Genomic DNA, 18,236 nt, shown 5'->3' on the forward strand with positions numbered 1-18,236 from the left:
AAGTTTTACATATTATTAAGTTTCTAGAATATTTCAACCTTATGATTTGTACAAGCTGTTATCAATTTCTTTAATAATAGTTGAGTCCTTGGTAGTATTCATTTAACTATAATTTAAATGTCTATTATCAACTGGGTACACATAATAGAACACCTCTCTAAAACTGAAATATAACCCAAATAGATATTTTTCACTTACAGGCCATAGCATATTCATTATGGTTTCATTTATGCATTCATTCAAATATGATATTGTGACTATAGAAACATTAGCATAGTTAGAAACAAAATTTTACTATATGAATAAATAAACACATTGTGGTATTTCCATACAATGGAATACTATTCAGTAATAAAAAGGAATGGGTTACTCATATGTGTAATGAATATAAATGAATATCAAAACATAATGCTGAGAGAAAGAAGTTCGACACAAAAGAGTATGGACAGTCTTCCCTTGGTATCGTGGACACCAAAATCCATGGATGCTCAAGTCCCTTAAATTAAATGGCATAGTATTTGCACATAACCTATGCACACTCTCCCGTTTACTTTAAATTATCTCTAGATCACTTATAACACCTAATACAATGTAAATATTATGTAAACAGTTGCCGGTGTGCGGGAAATTAAAGTTTTGCTTTTTTGGAACTTTCTGGAATTTTTTTTCCCAAATATTTTTAATCCACAGTTGGTTGAATCCATGGATGGGGACCCTGCAGATACAGAAGGCCAACTGTGTTATATGATTCCATTTATATGAGGCTCTAGAAAATACAAATCTAATCTATAGAAACTGGAAGCAGTGTTTGCTTGAGGCTAGGGCTATGGGACTAAGAAAGGACAGAGGCAACATTTTGGGTAGGTAAAAATGATCTGTTATATTAATTGAGTGATGGTTAAATGGACGTATGCATTTGTCTAAGTTCATCAAGCTGTACACTTGAAATATATGCAAATTACACCTTGATAAAAATGTTTACAATGCTTTGTTTATACTAACCTGACAGGAGCACACAGAGCACCGGTCATTTTCCAACACCCAAATCTGACCATTGTGCTTAACTTTTCCATCATGGATGCAGTCCCCTGTGCAATTCTTTCCATGAGGACATCGGCAATCATATCCACCATCCAAGTTAAAGCAAATGGTATCATTGGCACAGCTGTGCCTCCCGGTCCCACACTCGTCAATATCTACAGCCAAGAAAAGGCAGCAGGCAATGTGCTTAGAATATGCTCTGTTTCAAACAACTGCAATCAGGCAAGTTGTCTCCTGACATAAAGCATTCAACTGGAAATTAATTTTCATCTTATTGGCATGCATTTCCTATTAATGCTGACTAAAGCAATGTTAATGATCTAGGGATTTTACACAAAAATATTATCATGCTTGGTTTCAAACACCAAATAACCTTGGCTAGATTTTTAAATTTTATATCTCTGTAAATACCATTAGGCTTTATGAAACATTTATATTTTTTGCAAGTTAAGAATAGGACTCAATGTTTCAAACAGAAACAGTTTGGCAGTGGAAATTCTAAAAGTACCTATTTTTTTTTTAATTGGGGAAATCATCCTCAGTGTTAAAATGGTGCTTACAAAAAATCCTTTCTTAGTGGGAAATGAAATGTCATGGAAGACCTGAGGCATTTTTATTCAGTTTCAAGCCCTGTTCTCACAGCTATGTCACCCATATATAAGCTCTTTCCAGTGTACTGCCCAGGTGTTCTTCCCTTAACAGTCCAGGCATTTTCACACTGCCCTTACACCCTGCCTCTCACCCATGGAAGGGCAAGTGACCATAAGCAATTATCATCTCTCACACAAAGAATCCCCTAGTTCTTAACTTCTCCATTTCAGATCGTTTCATCTCCTGCCTCACTTGGCAGCTTCCCATTCTTTACCTGACCTCACCTATTCCATGGCAATCACAACCAAAGCATTTTCATACAGATGAAAAGCAAACATATGTTGACCCACAGATCAGGTCCATATGAAGATATGAGATTCATTTTACTTATCCACATCATTTAAAGGTCACAAGCCAAAATACATTTCAGGGATATTGTATGAGTGGCAGTAAGGAGTTATTTCCTTTTTCATCTGAGTAAAGGTCAAGGAAGAAAGAATTAAATCACAGCAGGAAAAGTGGGTTAGAAAGAAGATGGAATATATAGCTTTTAACTAGGGGAACTGTACACTGATTTCCTTTCAAAATTATAGAGTTTAGTAACTATCTTCCTTAAATGGTTTGATTTCAACATTGTTGGGGACATGCACTGGCCAAGATTATACTTTAGCCACATTTAAATTCTTAAATACTTAAATTTTGTCATATATGTTTTCCTGAAAATAAGTTACAAGATTACTTCTCTCTACGTACTTTGATTTTTATTAGTTCCCATATCAATAAAACCAATGAACTGAGTTGACAGCTGAAAAGGTTTCTATTATAACTACAGTAAACTTTATTATAGCTTGATTTGTTAAGGATAATACTGCTTATAATTAAAAACTATGATCAAAAAAATAACTCTTAGCCAGCATGAGGATATAATAAAATTTTAAAAAATACATTGATATATATATGTATACATACATACATGTATATCAGATCAGAAAAAAATTTTCTCTTGGTAATAGAAATGAATTTTGTAAAACACGTCTATATTTGATCTAATCTAAATAATAAGGTATCTTTGATGAGTTGATATTTGTCTCCCATTAAGTATTTTTGTAATTAGCAATTATGGTAAGCAAGAAAAACATTAACCATAGTTGTTTGGTCTCTTTGACCACAATCTTTACAAATACCTCTTACTACCCTTTTAATACCCACTATATTTATATATATATTTTATATATTTAACCCTTTAAATATCCACTAATATAAGGAAACTATTCTGTTAATGGCAATGGCTGGATTTTTACAATCATTTCATATTGCCTTACATTTAAAATAAAAGCTCTGCTAACAGGTTTGTTTGTTTGCTTGGTTAAAGTCAGAGAGTGTCCTTGGATTTGATGCAGAAGACAAAGAAAGAAGATACATAGGTACAAAGAAAATATGTACCCTTAAATAAAGTACATTAACAATGAAGAAATAGAATAAAAAGTTGCTTATGACAATGGTTGGCATGTACTTGTCATGCCTGGAGAAATATAAAGGCAAAAATATCAAAATGGACTATTACCTTTTGCTATCCTATGAGATTTGAATTAATTTGAACTTAAGTGTCCTGCTTGTTATGTATACTGGGTTTCCCAGTGCAGAAACTATTCTCAATTGAATGATAGTATACAATTTTGGAATTCATTTTTACATATAGTTTTATCATAATATAAGATTCCTATATTATATACATAATATATACATAAACAGTATATATTCTGCTTTGAAAAACCTACTATAGCATACAGAAATTCCAACTTTAAAAATACTGAGACAGCAGAAGCAAGAAGAACTAAAATCCTGCAGCCTGTGGAACAAAAACCACATTCACAGAAAGATAGGCAAGCTGAAAAGGCAGAAGGATATGTACCAGATGAAGGAACAAGATAAAAACCAAGAAAAACAACTAAATGAAGTGGAGATATGCAACCTTCCAGAAAAAGAATTCAGAATAATGATAGGGAAGATGATCCAGGACCTCGGAAAAAGAAAGGACGCAAATATAGAGAAGATGCAAGAAATGTCTAACAAACACCTACAAGAATTAAAGAACGAACAAACAGAGATAAACAATACAATAACTGAAAAGAAAAATACACTAGAAGGAATCAATAGCAGAATAACTGAGTCAAAAGAACGGATAAGTGACCTGGAAGACAGAATGGTGGAATTCACTTCTGTGGAACAAAATAAAGAAAAAAGAATGAAAAGAAATGGAGACAGCCTAAGAGACCTCTGGGACAACATTAAACACAACAACATTCGCATTATAGGGGTCCCAGAAGGAGAAGACACAGAGAAAGGACCAGAGAAAATATTTGAAGAGATTATACTCAAAAACTTCCCTAACATGGGAAAGGAAACAACCACCCAAGTCCAGGAAGCGTGGAGAGTCCCATACAGGATAAACCCAAGGAGAAACATGCTGAGACACATAGTAATCAAATTGGCAAAAATTAAAGACAAAAGAAAATTATTGAAAGCAGCAAGGGAAAAACGACAAATAACATACAAGGGAACTCCCATAAGGTTAACAGCTGATTTCTCAGCAGAAACTCTACAAGCCAGAAGGGAGTGGCATGACATATTTAAAGTGATAAAAGGGAAGAACCTACAACCAAGATTACTCTACCCAGCAAGGATCTCATTCAGATTCGATGGAGAAATCAAAAGCTTTACAGACAAGCAAAACTGAAGAGAATTCAGCACCACCAAACCAGCTCTACAACAAATGCTAAAGGAACTTCTCTAAGTGGGAAACACAAGAGAAGAAAAGGACCTACAAAAACAAACCCAAAACAATTAAGAAAATGGTAATAGGAACATACATATCGATAATTACCTTAAATGTAGGCCAGATAGATTTAGTAGTTATTTATAGGACATTCCATCCAAAAACAACAGAATACACATTCTTCTCAAGTGCTCATGGAACATTCCCCAGGATAGATCATATCTGGGGTCACAAATCAAGCCTTGGTAAATTTAAGAAATATGAAATTGTATCAACTATCTTTTCTGACCACAACGCCATGCGACTAGATATCACTCACAAGAAAAAAATCTGTAAAAAATACAAACACATGGAGGCTAAACAATACACTACTTAATAACCAAGACATAACTGAAGAAATCAAAGAGGAAATAAAAAATACCTAGAAACAAATGACAATGAAATCACGATGACCCGAAACCTATGGGATGCAGCCAAAGCAGTTCAAAGGGGGAAGTTTATAGCAATATAATCCTACCTGAAAAAACAGGAAACATCTCAAATAAACAACCTAACCTTACACCTAAAGCAATTAAAGAAAGAAGAACAAAAAAACCAAAAGTTACCAGAGAAATAAATCATAAAGATCAGATCAGAAATAAATGAAAAAGACATGAAAGAAACAATAGCAAAGATCAATAAAACTAAAAGCTGGTTCCTTGAGAAGAGAAACAACATTGATAAACAATTAGCCAGACTCATCAAGAAAAAAAGGGAGAAGACTCAAATCAATAAAATTGAAATGAAAAAGGAGAAGTAACAACTGACACTGCAGAAATACAAACGATCATGAGAGATTACTACAAGCAACTCTATGCCAATAAAATGGACAACCTGGAAGAAATGGACAAATTCTTAGAAATGCAGCATATGCCGAGACTTAACCAGGAAGAAATAGAAAATATGAACAGACCAATCATAAGCACTGAAATTGAAACTGTGATTAAAATTCTTCCAACAAACAAAAGCCCAGGATCAGACGGCTTCAGAGGCGAATTGTATCAAACATTTAGAAAAGAGCTCACACCTATCCTTCTCAAATTCTTCCAAAATATAGCAGAGGGAGGAACACTCCCGAATGCATTCTATGAGGCCACCATCACCCTGATACCAAAACCAGACAAAGATGTCACAAAGAAAGAAAACTACAGGCCAATATCACTGATGAACATAGATGCAAAAATCCTCAACAAACTATTAGCAAACAGAATGCATCAGCACATTAAAAGGATCATACACCATGATCATGTGGGGTTTATCCCAGTAATGCAAGGATTCTTCAGTATATGCAAATCAACCAATATGATACACCATATTAACAAATTGAAGGAGAAAAACCATATGATCATCTCAATCGATGCAGAGAAAGCTTTCAACAAAATTGAACACCCATTTATGATAAAAACCCTGCAGAAAGTAGGCATAGAGGGAACTTTCCCCAACATAATAAAGGCCATATATGACAAACCCACAGCCAAGATCATTGTCAATGGTGAAAAACAAACCATATCCACTAAGATCAGGAACAAGACAAGGTTGCTCACTCTCACCACTATTATTCAACAGAGTTTTGGAAGTTTTTGCCATGGCAATCAGAGAAGAAAAAGAAATAAAAGGAATCCAAATCAGAAAAGAAGAAGTAAAGCTGTCACTGTTTGCAGATGACATGATACTATGCATAGAGAATCCTAAAGATGCTACCAGAAAACTACTAGAGCTAAACAATGAATTGGGTAAAGTTGCAGGATACAAAATTAATGCACAGAAATCTCTAGCATTCCTATACACTAATGATGAAAAATCTGAAAGTGAAATTAAGAAAACACTCCCATCTACCACTGCAACAAAAAGAATAAAATATCTAGGAATAAACCTACCTAAGGAGACAAAAGACCTGTATGCAGAAAATTATAAGACACTGATGCAAGAAATTAAAGATGATACAAATAGATGGAGAGATATACCGTGTTCTTGGATTGGATGAATCAACATTGTGAAAATGACTCTACTACACAAAGCAATCTACAGATTCAATGCAATCCCTATCAAACTATCAATGGCATTTTTCACAGAACTAGAACAAAAAATTTCACAATGTGTATGGAAACGCAAAAAGACCCCAAATAGCCAAAGCAATCTTGAGAAAGAAAAACGGAGCTGGAGGAATTAGGCTCCCTGAATTCAGACTACACTACAAAGCTACAGTAATCAAGACAGTATGGTACTGGCACAAAGCCAGAACAGGATAGAATGCCCAGAGATAAACCCAAGCACATATGATCACCTTATCTTTGATAAAGGAGGCAAGAATATACAGTGGAGAAAAGACAGCCTCTTCAATAAGTGGTGCTGGGAGAACTGGACAGCTACATGTAAAAGAATGAAAGTATAACACTCCCTAACACCATACACAAAAATAAGCTCAAAATGGATTAGAGACCTAAAGTAAGGCCAGACACTATCAAACTGTTAGAGGAAAACATAGGCAGAACACTCTATGACATAAATCACAGAAAGATCCTTTTATACCCACCTCCTAGAGAAATGGAAATAAAAACAAAAATAAACGAATGGGACCTAATGAAACTTAAAAGCTTTTGCATAGCAAAGGAAACCATAAAGAAGACCAAAATACAACCTTCAGAAGGGGAGAAAATATTTGCAAATGAAGCAACTGACAAAGCATTAATCTCAAAAATTTACAAGCAGCTTATGCAGCTCAATATCAAAAGGACAAACAACCCAATCCAAAAAATGGGCAGAAGACTTAAATAGATATTTCTCCAAAGAAGATATACAGATTACCAGAAAACAAATGAAAGAATGCTCAACATCTTTAATGATTAGAGTAATGCAAATGAAAACTACAATGAGATATCATCTCACACTGGTCAGAATGGCCATCATCAAAAAATCTACAAACAGTAAATGCTGGAGAGGGTGTCGAGAAAAGGGTACCCCCTTCCACTGTTGGCAGAATGTAAATTGATACAGCCACTGTGGAAAAAAGTATGGAGGTTCCTTAAAAAAATAAAAATAGAAGTACCATACCACCCAGCAATCTCACTACTGGGCATATACCCTGAGAAAACCATAATTCAAAAAGAGTAATATACCAAAATGTTCATTGAAGCTCTATTTACAATAGCCAGGACATGGAAGCAAACCAAGTTTCCATCGACAGATGAATGGATAAAGAAGATGTGGCACATATATACAATAGAATATTACTCAGCCTTAAAAAGAAACAAAATTGAGTTATTTGTAGTGAGGTGGGTGGACCTAGAGTCTGTCATACAGAGTGAAGTAAGTCAGAAAGAGAAAAACAAATAACGTATGCTAACACATATATATTGAGTCTTAAAAAAAAAAAGTCATGAAGAACCTAAGGGTAAGACGGGAATAAAGACACAGACCTCTCGCGCTTGGACGTGAGGATATGGGGAGGGGGAAGGGTAAGCTGTGACAAAGTGAGAGAGTGGCATGGACATATATACACTACCAAACGTAAAATAGATAGCTAGTGGGAAGCAACCGCATAACACAGGGAGATCAGCTTGGTGCTTTGCGACCACCTAGAGGGGTCGGATAGGGAGAGTGGGAGGGAGGGAGATGAAGAGGGAAGAGATATGGGGACATATGTATATGTATAACTGATTAACTTTTTTATAAAGCAGAAACTGACATACCATTGTAAAGCAATTATATTCCAATAAAGCTGATAAAAAGGAAAAAAAAGGAACGAAATTGGGTCATTTGTATAGACATGGATGCATGTAGAGACTGTCATACAGAGTTAAGTATGTCAGAAAGAGAAAAACAGATATCGCATAGTAACACATATGTTTGGAGCCTAGAAAATTGTACAGATGAACCTGTTTGCAGGGTGTAAATTGAGACACAGAAGTAGAGAAAAAACGTATAGACACCAAGGTGGGAAAGCAGAGGTGGGGGGTGGTGGTGGTGTGATGAATTGGGAGATTGTGATTGACATGTATACACTGACGGGTATAAAATGGATGACTAATAAGAAACTGCTGTATGAAAAAATAAATTAAACAAAGAAAAAAACAGGAAAGCAGAAGTACCGAGAGACAAATGACAATGAGAACACGACGATCCAAAACCTATGGTATGCCGCAAAAGCAGTTCTAATAGGGAAGTTTATAGCAATACAATCCTACCTGAAGAAATAAAAAACATCTCAAATAAACAATCTATACTTACATGTAAAGGAACTAGAGAAAGAAGAACAAATAAAACACAAACTTAGTAGAAGGAAAGAAATCATGAAGATCAGACAAGAAATAAATGAAATAGAAAGAAACAATAGCAAAGATCAATAAAACTAAAAGTTGGTTCTTTGAGAAGATAAACAAAATTGATAAACCATTAGCCAGACTCATCAAGCAAAAGAGGGAGAGGACTCAAATAAGTAAAATTAGAAATGAAAAAGGAGAAGTTACAACAGATACTGCAGAAATACAAAGCATCCTAAGAGGCTACTACAAGCAACTCTATGCCAATAAAATGGAAAACCTGGAAGAAATGGACAAATTCTTAGAAAGGTATAACCTTCCAAGACTGAACCAGGAAGAAATAGAAAATATGAACGGACCAATCACAATAATGAAATTAAAACTGTGATTAAAAAACTTCCAACAAACAAAAGCCCAGTACCAGATGGCTTCACAGGTGAATTCGATCAAACATTTAGAGAAGAGCTAACACCTATCCTTCTCAAACTCTTCCAAAATATAGCAGAGGGAGGAACACTCCCAAACTCATTCTACCAGGCCACCATCACCCTGATACCAAAACCAAACAAGGATGTCACAAAGAAAGAAAACTACAGGCCAATATCACTGATGAACATAGATGCAAAAATCCTCAACAAAATACTAGCAAATAGAATCCAACAACACATTAAAAGCATCATACACCATGATAAGTGGGATTTATCCCAGGGATGCAAGGATCCTCAAAATACACAAATCAACCAATGTGATATACCATATTAACAAACTGAAGAATAAAAACCATATGATCATTTCAATACATGCAGGAAAAGCTTTTGACAAAATTCAACACCCATTTATGATAAAAACTCTCCAGAAAGTGGGCATAGAGGGAACCTACCTCAACCTAATAAAGGCCATATACTACAAACCCACAGCAAACATTTTTCTCAATGGTGAAAAACTGAAAGCATTTCCTCTAAGATGAGGAACAAGACAAGGATATCCACTCACACCACTATTATTCAACCTAGTTTTGGAAATCCTAGCCACGGCAATCAGGGAAGAAAAAGAAATAAAAGGAATACAAATTGGAAAAGAAGAAGTAAAAGTGTCACTGTTTGCAGATGACATGATACTATACAGAGAGAATCCTAAAGATGCCACCAGAAAACTACTAGAGCTAATCAATGAGTCTGGTAAAGTTGCAGGATACAAAATTAATGCACAGAAATCTCTTGCGTTCCTATACACTAATGATGAAAAATCTGAAAGAGAAATTAAGGAAACACTCCCATTTACCACTGGGACAAAAATAATAAAATACCTAGGAATAAACCTACCTAGGGAGACAAAAGGCCTGTATGCATAAAATTATAAGAAACTGATGAAAGAAATTAAAGATGATATAAACAGATGGAGAGATATACCATGTTCTTGGATTGGAGGAATCAATATTGTGAAAATGACCATACTACTGAAAGCAATCTACAGATTCAATGCAATCCCTATCAAATTACCAATGGCATTTTTTACGGAACTAGAACAAAAAATCTTAAAATTTGTATGGAGACACAAAAGACCCTGAATAGCCAAAGTAGTCTTGAGGGAAAAAAACGGAGCTGGAGTAATCAGACTCCCTGACTTCAGACTACACTACAAAGCTACAGTAATCAAGACAATATGGTACTGGCACAAAAACAGAAATATAGATCAATGGAACAGGATAGAAAGCCCAGAGATAAACCCACGCACCTATGGTCAACTAATCTATGACAAAGAGGCAAGGATATACAATGGAGAAAAGACAGTCTCTTCAATAAGTGGTGCTGGGATAACTGGACAGCTACATGTAAAAGAATGAAATTAGAACACTCCCTAACACCATATGCAAAAGTAAACTCAAAATGGATTAGAGGACTAAATGTAAGACCAGACACTATAAAACTCTTAGAGGATAACATAGGAAGAACACTCTTCGACATAAATCACAGCAGGATCTTTTTTGATCCACCTCCTAGAGTAATGGAAATAAAAACAAAAATAGACAAATGGGACCTGATGAAACTTAAAATCTTTTGCAAAGCAAAGGAAACTACAAACAAGATGAAAAGACAACCCTCAGAATGGGAGAACATATTTGCAAATGAATCAACGGACAAAGGATTAATCTCCAAAATATATAAACAGCTCATGCAGCTCAATGTTAAAAAAAAACAAACAACCCAATCAAAAAATGGGCAGAAGACCTAAATAGACATTTCTCCAGGAAGACGTACAGATGGCCAAGAAGCCCATGAAAAGCTACTCAACATCACTAATTATTAGAGAAATGCAAATCAAAACTACCATGAGGTATCACCTCACACCAGTTAGAATGGGCATCATCAGAAAATCTACAAACAACAAATGCTGGAGAGGGTGTGGAGAAAAGGGAACCCTCTTGCACTGTTGGTGGGAATGTAAATTGATACAGCCACTATGGAGAACAGTATGGAGGTTCCTTAAAAAACTAAAAATAGAATTACCATATGACCCAGCATCCCACTATTGGGCATATACCGAGAGAAAACCATAATTCAAAAAGACACATGCACCTCCCCAGTGTTCATTGCAGCTCTATTTACAATAGCCAGGACATGGAAGCAACCTAAATGCCCATCTACAGACAAATGGACAAAGAAGTTGTGGTACATATATACCATGGAATATTACTTAGCCATAAAAAGGAACAAAATTGGGTCATTTGTAGAGACGTGGATGGATCTAGAGACTGTCATACAGAGTGAAGTAAGTCAGAAAGAGAAAAACAAATATCGTACATTAACGCATATAGGTGGAAGCTAGAAAAATGGTACAGATGAACCAGTGTGCAGGGTAGACACAGATATAGAGAAGAAACGTACGGATACCATGGAGCAAAGTGGCGGGTGGGGGGTGACGGGTTGAATTGGGAGACTGGGATTGATATATATACACTAATATGTATAAAATGGATAACTAATAACCTTCTGTATAAAAAAATAAGTAAAATGAAATTCAAAAAAAATATTGGTAAGTGCTTTAGTGAGTGATTGGAAAAATAATGTTGCTGAAGCCAGTGGTCAAGTCTCAGTTCCCACTGAACTTGAGCTAGCAGCAGCTTTTGACACAGGTCCTTCCCTCTCTGTGATAAATTTCCCTTCACTTGCTTCCTATCACACTGGTAGCTCTTTTTGGATCTTTCTTCTGCCCGCATACACATTCTCCAGGTGTGGCAGTTACATTATGAATAAGATTTAGCCAAGCAAAGAGGAGGTAAAGACTGGTCTACTCAGAGGTAAAGGTGTGCTTGAGTCCCAATGTTCAGAGCCATCAAGATGTGTTAGAGGATCAGAAGTATCGGTATGACTTGAATGTCTAGGGAGAGCAGAGTGGGTAGACAGGCAGCTGAAGAGGTTCTTAGGGATCAGTTAAAAGTCATGTTGTAAGAAATTTGAACCTATCTTAAAGACAATAAAATGTCATTTTAGGGAATTTCAAAAAAAATCATAATCAGATATCCATTTTTGAAAGGGTCCTTTGGCTTCACTGTGGAAAAGGGATTTAAATGGATTAGAAATTGAAGCTAGGAGACTGATTAATAGACTGTTCAGTATTCCAGGAAAGAGATGGTCATATAATAAAAGGAAACACTTATATAGTGGTTGGTATGTATCAAATTCTAAGTACTTTCATATAATGACTCATTTCATATAATGACTCACAACAACCATGAAAGGTACCATCATTATCTCTATTGTATAGCTCAGGAAATTGAGGCTTAGACAGGTTGAATAACTTTCTCAGGGTCACACAGCTAGTAAGGTATACAGCCCAGATGGGAACCCAAGCTGTCAGGCTCCAAGTCTGTGCTCTTAGGCATAATGCCGTATTGAATAGTAGCAGTGGGGATGCATAGAAAGAAACAACAAAGCTAAAATCTTCCAACATAGAAACAACAAAGATAAAGCAACTCCTTAGTGATTTGTTGGCTTCAAAGACTAGGGAGAGAGAAGGGTCATGAATGATTAGATTTCCCACTTGGAAAATTTGGTTGATGCTATTTATACAAAGAAGAGCAAGATTTTGCTGGGGAGTGGAAGTAGGTGGCAGGGATGAGCAAAGACATGAGTTAGTTTGACATGTTGAAATACACTTTCCTCTGGGCTTCCGGGTAGAGCTGTCCAGCTGGATATGTGGGTCTGGAATTCAGAAAATAGGACTGGGCCAAAATATAGATTTGGTGGAGATACACTTTCATCATTCTCTTTCTCAAAAATAGACTTTCAGACTCAAGTTCAAACTTATTAGAAATGCATTTAAAGCTACTTCCTTTGCTGGAACTCTCTTTCCCTATCTCAATGAGCCAATAATCACATCATACTTAAGTCCTGAAACAATGCTAGATATTCAATCCTTTCTTGATCCCAACAGGAAATAATTTCTCTCTTTGTTTCATTATGGCTCTGAATTCATACTTTTCTTATGTATTCATCATTTTCAACTTTGCAGCTTTCTCCTCTATTGAAAAACTTACTACATTCTATCTTGTATGACAGTTGTTACTGCACATATTTTATCTCGACTACAAGCTGAGAGCAGTGATCATACCTCCTTTATATTTTTTCACAGCAGGTACCTGGTAAAGTACCTCAAGGTACCTGTGCATAGATTCAGTAACCACTTCCTGAGTTGAAATAGATTCATTTCATTTTCATACTTTTCCTTGATTTAAGTTTAGAATTTATAGTATTTGGCTTGGACATAATACTCAAAAGATGTTACCCTATAAACATTTTTTTTAGGTCATACAAGTTCAAAAATTCCTCACCAAGCATAAAGATAATCCAGAAATAAAAGCTTTAAATGAAGGGAAATGTGGGCATGAAAATACAATATTCTTACCTGGAAAAAAAATACTGGGCTTTATTCTCAGAGAAAGACAAATTTTCAGGCACATTAGGAATGATGATATGGACAAGGAAAGTGGTACCCTTGTACATTATCTGGCGATTAAATGTCTACACCTCTGAGGTAAATGGATGAGCAAAACAGTTTACGCTTTGTATGAATGCAGTTTATAAGCATGTATTTGTAGATTATACAGCCTAAAAAGTAGTGAAACAGTGAAAAGTTATTTATTCATATTTTCAAATATGAATATGATACTTCAGCATAATTGTAAACCCACTGCTGTGGCTTTGTCCATGTTGAAATGCTTCTTTTCTTTTCCCCCAGCACAGAAAAATGGAACCTGCTCAGATATAATCACACTCTTAAAATTGCATCCTTCTAAATACTAATATTACAATTCTACAAATCACTGAATTTGCAGTAAATAGATAGTTGTTAAAAAGAAGCACTTTAGTTATCTCTTGTTTTATACAACATAGGTGGGTTCTTTTAAAAGTATTCTTCAGAGCACACTGTCTTCTGAAAGAGTAGTAGATTTTTATGATAATCATTATAAATTATACTGGAAGATAATAATACAATCATCTTTCTAGAATTGTGGTTCTTTTTAAAAAATAAGATTTCCCATTCCTTCTGTATTTACGGAATTTCCTCAAAAAGCCTTTTCTGTGTAGGCATTTCATAGAATCCTTTACTTCCCTATATTCATCTTTATCACGTGTTATTTTAATGGCTAGTTTCATATTCCTTGTTACTTTTGGACACTAATGAATGCACTAATTATGTTTTGTCATTTTTTCCTGACCGTTACATCTTTATTGTATATCATACCATATGTCTGGTGGAAAAGTGAAGTACTTCTTTTTTCTCAGTTAAATAAGAAGAGTTATTGACAGAGAAAGAAGAGAAAGAAAGTGGTATTTAAGATTTGAGGAGACGGAAGAAGGTATGCAGGGGAAAGTAACTAAGGAAATAAAGTAGGAATACTGGGTGATGTCGATGGTCCTCAGAGAAGGTAGCTTACAAGATGGCCCCCAACGATCCTCACCATTTAATATTCACACGCTTGTGTAATCCTTTCCCCTTGGACTTACTGACTGGCTTCTAACAAATAGACTATGGGAGAAGTGATGAAATGTCACATCTGAGATTCAGTTATGGAAAGACTGTGGCTGCCATCTTGGGCACCTGCTTATTCTAGGGGAAGCCAGCCCCCAGCCCTGTGGAGTAGCTTATGTGTTAAGGAAACAAGGCCTGCCAATAGCCACATGAGTGACCTTCATTCTCTCCACTCCCATCCCAGACAAGTCTTCAAGATGAGACCACATCCCTGGGCAACAACTTGATTGGTAGTAACCTCTTTAGAAACCTTGAACCAGAGGCATTCAGTTAAGCTGTGTATAGATTCCTTACCCACAGAAGTTGTGAGATAACTTTTGTTGTTTTCAGTTTCTAAGTTTTGGGGGTAACTTTTAACACATCAATAGATAACTAATACAGCCCTCTTGAGACATGTGGTTATAAATTTAAAAGATAGTGAAAGCAGTTGCAAATATAAAGTAAGATAGTCAGCAGAGGTATGTATTTTTTCTAGTTACATTCTGATGCACAGAAAAGGATACCAAGCAGAATTAAACACAGGTTACCCCTAGAGCAGAAGAGGAAGGGATGGGGAAAAGGGGGAGATGAAATAAAGATGCATTTTCAGCTTCGCTCTATATATTTCTGTATGATTTGAATTATTTATAATCAGCTTGTATCCATTCTTTATGTATGTAACTTAAAAGAAAAGACAATCTTAAAAAGGTAGCACTGAAGACTTCTTCCTCATTATATACTATAGAAAACAGGCAAAATATTTTATCAGGGAAGGGCAAAATCACACGGTTTAATCGGCTTCTTGAATGGCATTCTCTACAGGGCTGGAAGTACGCATTCTGGAACATTCACAAGTGCCAGGTAGAGTCTTCAGACCACAGCTAAGTGGTTATTTGCAAACGCCAGGTTTTAGCCCCTGGTAAGGCAGTAGTGTTCCCATTCCGCATAAAACTCCAGATGAACGTTCCGCTCAAGGTCCAGAGCTCTGCAGCTGCTGGCAAAGCACGCTGGGAGCCTTGGCATCTATCACCCAAGTCTGTTTCACTTCTCTCTGTGTGAAAACCTCTTGAGGCCCAAGGATAAAAGACATTTCATCATTTAAGGGTCAAGCACTGCTAAGTTAGATTCTCCAAGGCTTTCATCGACTGTGTCATTTTAGCCGCATCATTCTCTTAGGCTGTTACTCTATGAAGGTGTAAACACCAATGGAGAAAATAATGACTTCTTGAGGTTTGTTTCGTTTTCCAATCCTATGCCAAATCCTTTTAGTATGGGTGGTTTCCCTGACCATTATTCACTGTGCTTTGCTTACTCTGCCTGCCTCCTAAATATTGTGCCCCTTAATAGAGGATATAAGGGAACAGAGTTGTCAATTCACTGAAAATAAGTCAAAATTAATGGTAAATAATTGAATATAATCTTTTCAAATTTCCACTCTTATTAGATTGACATCTTCTGTGAAGTAGGGACCATATCTTCTGTACCCAACATTCACTAAATATCTCTGACTTTGCCAGGTAAGTGATACGTTAGGAACAGCCCAGAGTAGCACGCATTATGTTTCCCTTGGCCATATCATCATTGTATTTCCACTACCCTCATTTTCCCTCTATCCTGCTTTCCTCAGCTATTTTTTTTCTAGCTCTTTTTTGGGTCAGGTTTTTACATGCTGCCATTTAAAAAATTTATCTGACATTATGAGTTTATTCATTCTAAAACATCCTTCAACAGTTAAAAGTGTCCACAGAAAATTGGTTTACTATTGCAAGTTTTATTTTATTTTATTTATTTTTTTTGCAGTATGCGGCCCTCTCACTGCTGTGGCCTCTCCCGTTGCGGAGCACAGGCTCCGGACGCACAGGCTCAGTGGCCATGGCTCATGGGCCCAGCCGCTCCACGGCATGTGGGATCTTCTGGACTGGGGCACGAACCCATGTCCCCTGCATCAGCAGGCGGAGTCCCAACCACTGCGCCACCAGGGAAGCCCTGCAAGTTTTAATTATCTAAAAATCAGTTATCATAATTAGCAAGCAAAAGTTAGATTTTAACATGTTTCTAATCACTGTTGTATAAACACACAGCAAAAATCACCAATACCTTAAATATTAGATCAGTGTCTACTATTGACATCTTACTGCATTTTCCTCAATTTTAAGACTTTAAACTCTTCTCCTTGCACTGACCTTCACATGACTCTCCACTTGGTGAAAACATCCCATTGTCATGGTAGCCATCTCTGCACTCACAGTGGTACCATCCAGGCAGGTTGATGCAGTTAGCACGGCTGTCACACTGAACAAAGCCATCAGAGCACTCATCAATGTCTATTTGGGAAAGAAAACAGAAATGGGATGTTATACAATTGCTGCTTTTCTCTCAAAGAAACTAAAATATTCTGTTAGATGGCTACTAAAATATTTAGTGCCAGCAAATCCTTAAAACTGAGAAAATATAACATCAAGAAAGTCTACTTGGTTGTTGAAAGCTATACAGAAAGAATGTAGTGGTATTAGCAATAGGAGAAACATCTAGACAGCTTCTCTGTTGCAAAAGTTATCCAAGTGTAGAAACTGGAAAGAAACCATCTTTGATAGTCATTAGTGCTGCTCACCAAATATTTCCAGCTCTTCTTCTGGACGCAGCTAGGATTGCCGTGTGACTTCCTGAAGTCAATTAGGGAATGACATGTGTCACTTCCAGAGAGAGCCTTAAAGATGCGGCGTGTGATTCACACATACCCTTCCCCCATCACAATGACCAGTGATTTCCAGAAGCTCTGAAGATCAGCCTGAGTCCTGAGTGAAGACGATATGGGGCACGTTCCTCCTCTAGTTGGGGTGGACATACAGTATGAGCAAGAAACCAACCTTTTTGCTTTAAGCCACTGAAATTTTAGGGTCTCTTATTACTATCAACATAATCTCCAGTATATGGCAATAGCATGCATGCATCAACATGCTTCAGATTTTTGAGAATATATCCCATCTATGTCACCTTTTAATGTGTTTCACATATATCATTACTTCATTCAACCCTCAAAAAAAACTTGCAATTTAGACAGCATATTGAACATATAAAAAAAAATGAGGCAAAAGGAAATTATGGGATTTAACCAAGGTCACCTAAGAGTTCATATATGCCTAACTTTCTGGTGTGTGTTCCTTCATACAAGTAGACACAGGCTGAAATTGGCAAAATTGTCTAAACAAACAGAGCATGTATCTTGAGTTTCATATATTTCTTCCAGTGGCTTATTACTATTCCCAAATCTTGTGAGCCTTTTATTCTTCTTATTCAGTCTGTTGATTAATGGGAACATCTGATGTCCATCCAAGGCTCTTTAATCAGTCATAGAGGAAAAAGTAATTCCTAGAGTTGCTTTACAGAGTGTCCCCTTCTTCTTAATACCTTCTGGGTTTCTGGGTGCTTTGGGGTTGCCTCAGACCTTGCTAAGTGATCTGCTGGCACCGTACCATCACAGCTGCCAAAAATATCCATCTTGACAACCCTTTGCCATG

The 18,236-nt window shown here is 36.3% G+C and overlaps 1 protein-coding gene across 1 annotated transcript in view; it reads right to left on the reverse strand.

Annotated features, from left to right (window-relative positions):
• The window catches only part of NELL2 (neural EGFL like 2), a gene marked incomplete at its 3' end in the record, with an annotated part of 372,583 nt that overhangs the window by 19,255 nt on the left and 335,092 nt on the right, over positions 1-18,236 (reverse strand). The window contains exons 17-18 of the mRNA XM_079715910.1: positions 16,902-17,042; positions 1,003-1,196 (exon numbers count right to left, since the gene is read on the reverse strand). Of these exons, the coding sequence (XP_079572036.1) occupies positions 1,003-1,196; positions 16,902-17,042 (335 nt within the window). The remainder of the gene's footprint in view (positions 1-1,002; positions 1,197-16,901; positions 17,043-18,236) is intronic.

Source organism: Hyperoodon ampullatus (genome assembly GCF_949752795.1).
Source record: "Hyperoodon ampullatus genome assembly, chromosome: 11".
Classification (NCBI taxonomy): Eukaryota; Metazoa; Chordata; class Mammalia; order Artiodactyla; family Ziphiidae; genus Hyperoodon; species Hyperoodon ampullatus.